This window comes from Rhinopithecus bieti, unplaced genomic scaffold, assembly GCF_001698545.2.
Source record: "Rhinopithecus bieti isolate Rb0 unplaced genomic scaffold, ASM169854v2 scaffold_41158, whole genome shotgun sequence".
NCBI lineage: Eukaryota > Metazoa > Chordata > Mammalia > Primates > Cercopithecidae > Rhinopithecus > Rhinopithecus bieti.
Genome location: NW_016816660.1, coordinates 1 through 1,543, shown reverse-complemented (window position 1 = coordinate 1,543; position 1,543 = coordinate 1). Strand labels below are relative to the sequence as shown.

Below are 1,543 nucleotides of genomic sequence, written 5' to 3'. Positions count from 1 at the left end.
AGAAGGGCAGAAGTTTGGCCCAAGGGGGCCACAGCGAGGCAAGTGTCGGGCCCGGAGAGAGCCCACTGCAAGGTAGAGGCTGGGTCTGGAGAGGCAACCCACAGGCAGGAGCTGGGCCTGGAGAAGCCGTGAGAGGCATGAGCTGTGCCAAAATGCACCAGTGTGAGGGAGGACCTCGGCCAAGAGAGGCCAGTGTGAGGCAGGAGCTCACTCCTCTGGGCGGGCCATGAGAGGCATGAGTTGGGCCGAAACAGGCCACGGTGCTGGAGTAGCTGGGCCTGTTGAGGCTGCCGAGGGGCAGTCAGGCAGGAACCTGGCCCTGGGAAGCCACTGTGAGGCATGAGTCAGGCCTGGAACGCCCCTGGGAGGCAAGCGCGGGGCCCGCAGAGGCTGTTCTCCAGGTGGAGCTGGGTCTGTGCAGGCCACTGGGAGGCAAAAGGTGGGCCTACAGTGCTCTGGCTGGAGAAAAGTTTGGGCCTACAAAGACTGGCGGGAGCTGGGCAGGAGGTGAGCCCATAGAGGTTGCTTGTTGCGAGGCAGGAGTCGGGCCTGTTGACGCAGCCAGGATTAAGGAGAAGGGCTGGACCTGGAGAGGCCGCCATGAGGGAGGCAGAGGCTGGGCTTCGACAGGTTGACAGGAGGCAGGAGCTGGCCCTGGAGGGGCCCAATTGAGGCCCTGTGTTGTGCCTGGAGAGACCGCCTTGTGGCCAGAGCTGGGCCTGGAGAGGCTGACTTCAGGATGATAAGAGGGCCTGCAGAGGCAGCCATGACGTCCAAGCTGGGCCTAGAGGAGCCGCCTGGAGGATGTTTGGGGGCCTGGAGACTTCGTTGGAGGGCAGGATCTGAGCCTTCTGGAGAGGCCACTATGATGCCTGAGCTGGGCCTGGAGAGCTTGGCTTGAGGAAGTTGTGGGCCTACAAAGTCCACCAGGAGCTGGGCGGGAGCTGAGTCCAAAGATGTTGCTGTGAGGCAGGAGTTGGGCCTGTTAAGGCAGCCAGGAGGAAGAGCTGGGCCTGGAGAGTACGCCAGGAGGCTGCAGCCGGGTCTGGAGAGGCTGACTTGAGGAGCTTCTGGGCCTGGAGAGGCCACCAAAAGGGGACAAACTGGGAACGCAAAGTCCGTTGTGAGGAGTGAGCTGGGTCTGAGGCCATTGGGAGGCAGGAGTGGTGCCAGTCGAAGCTGCCAGAAGGCAGGAGCTTCGGACTTTGGAGGCTGCAGTGAGGCTGCGGCCTGGGCATGGGAGAGTCCACCTTGAGGCAGAAGTAGGGCCTGTATACGGGCCTTCGGGAGGCAGGAGGCTGGGCCCGGAAAGGCAGACTTGAGGTCAAGTTCCAGGGTTGAAGAGGCCACCAAAAGTCAAATGCGATGCCTGGGAAGGCCGCTGGGAGGCAAGAGTTGGGCCAGAGGTGGCTGACTTGAGGAAGACTTGGCACTACAGAGGCCGCCAGGAGGCAGGAGCTGGCCCTGAAGAGGCCGACTTGAGGGCAAATTGGGCCAGCAGGGGCCACAGGGAGGAAGAGCAGGGCGTGGAGAGGATGCAAAT

At 62.7% G+C, this 1,543-nt stretch overlaps 1 protein-coding gene across 1 annotated transcript; it reads right to left on the bottom strand.

Annotated features, from left to right (window-relative positions):
- Positions 1-784: 784 nt before the first annotated feature.
- Positions 785-1,538, bottom strand: LOC108517238 (putative uncharacterized protein FLJ44672; the record flags this gene model as incomplete). Its single annotated transcript, XM_017855039.1, is given in 3 exon segments — positions 785-999; positions 1,002-1,103; positions 1,380-1,538. Coding segments are annotated over 3 exon segments (476 nt in total), but the record flags the coding sequence as incomplete, so codon positions are not given.
- Positions 1,539-1,543: the final 5 nt, after the last annotated feature.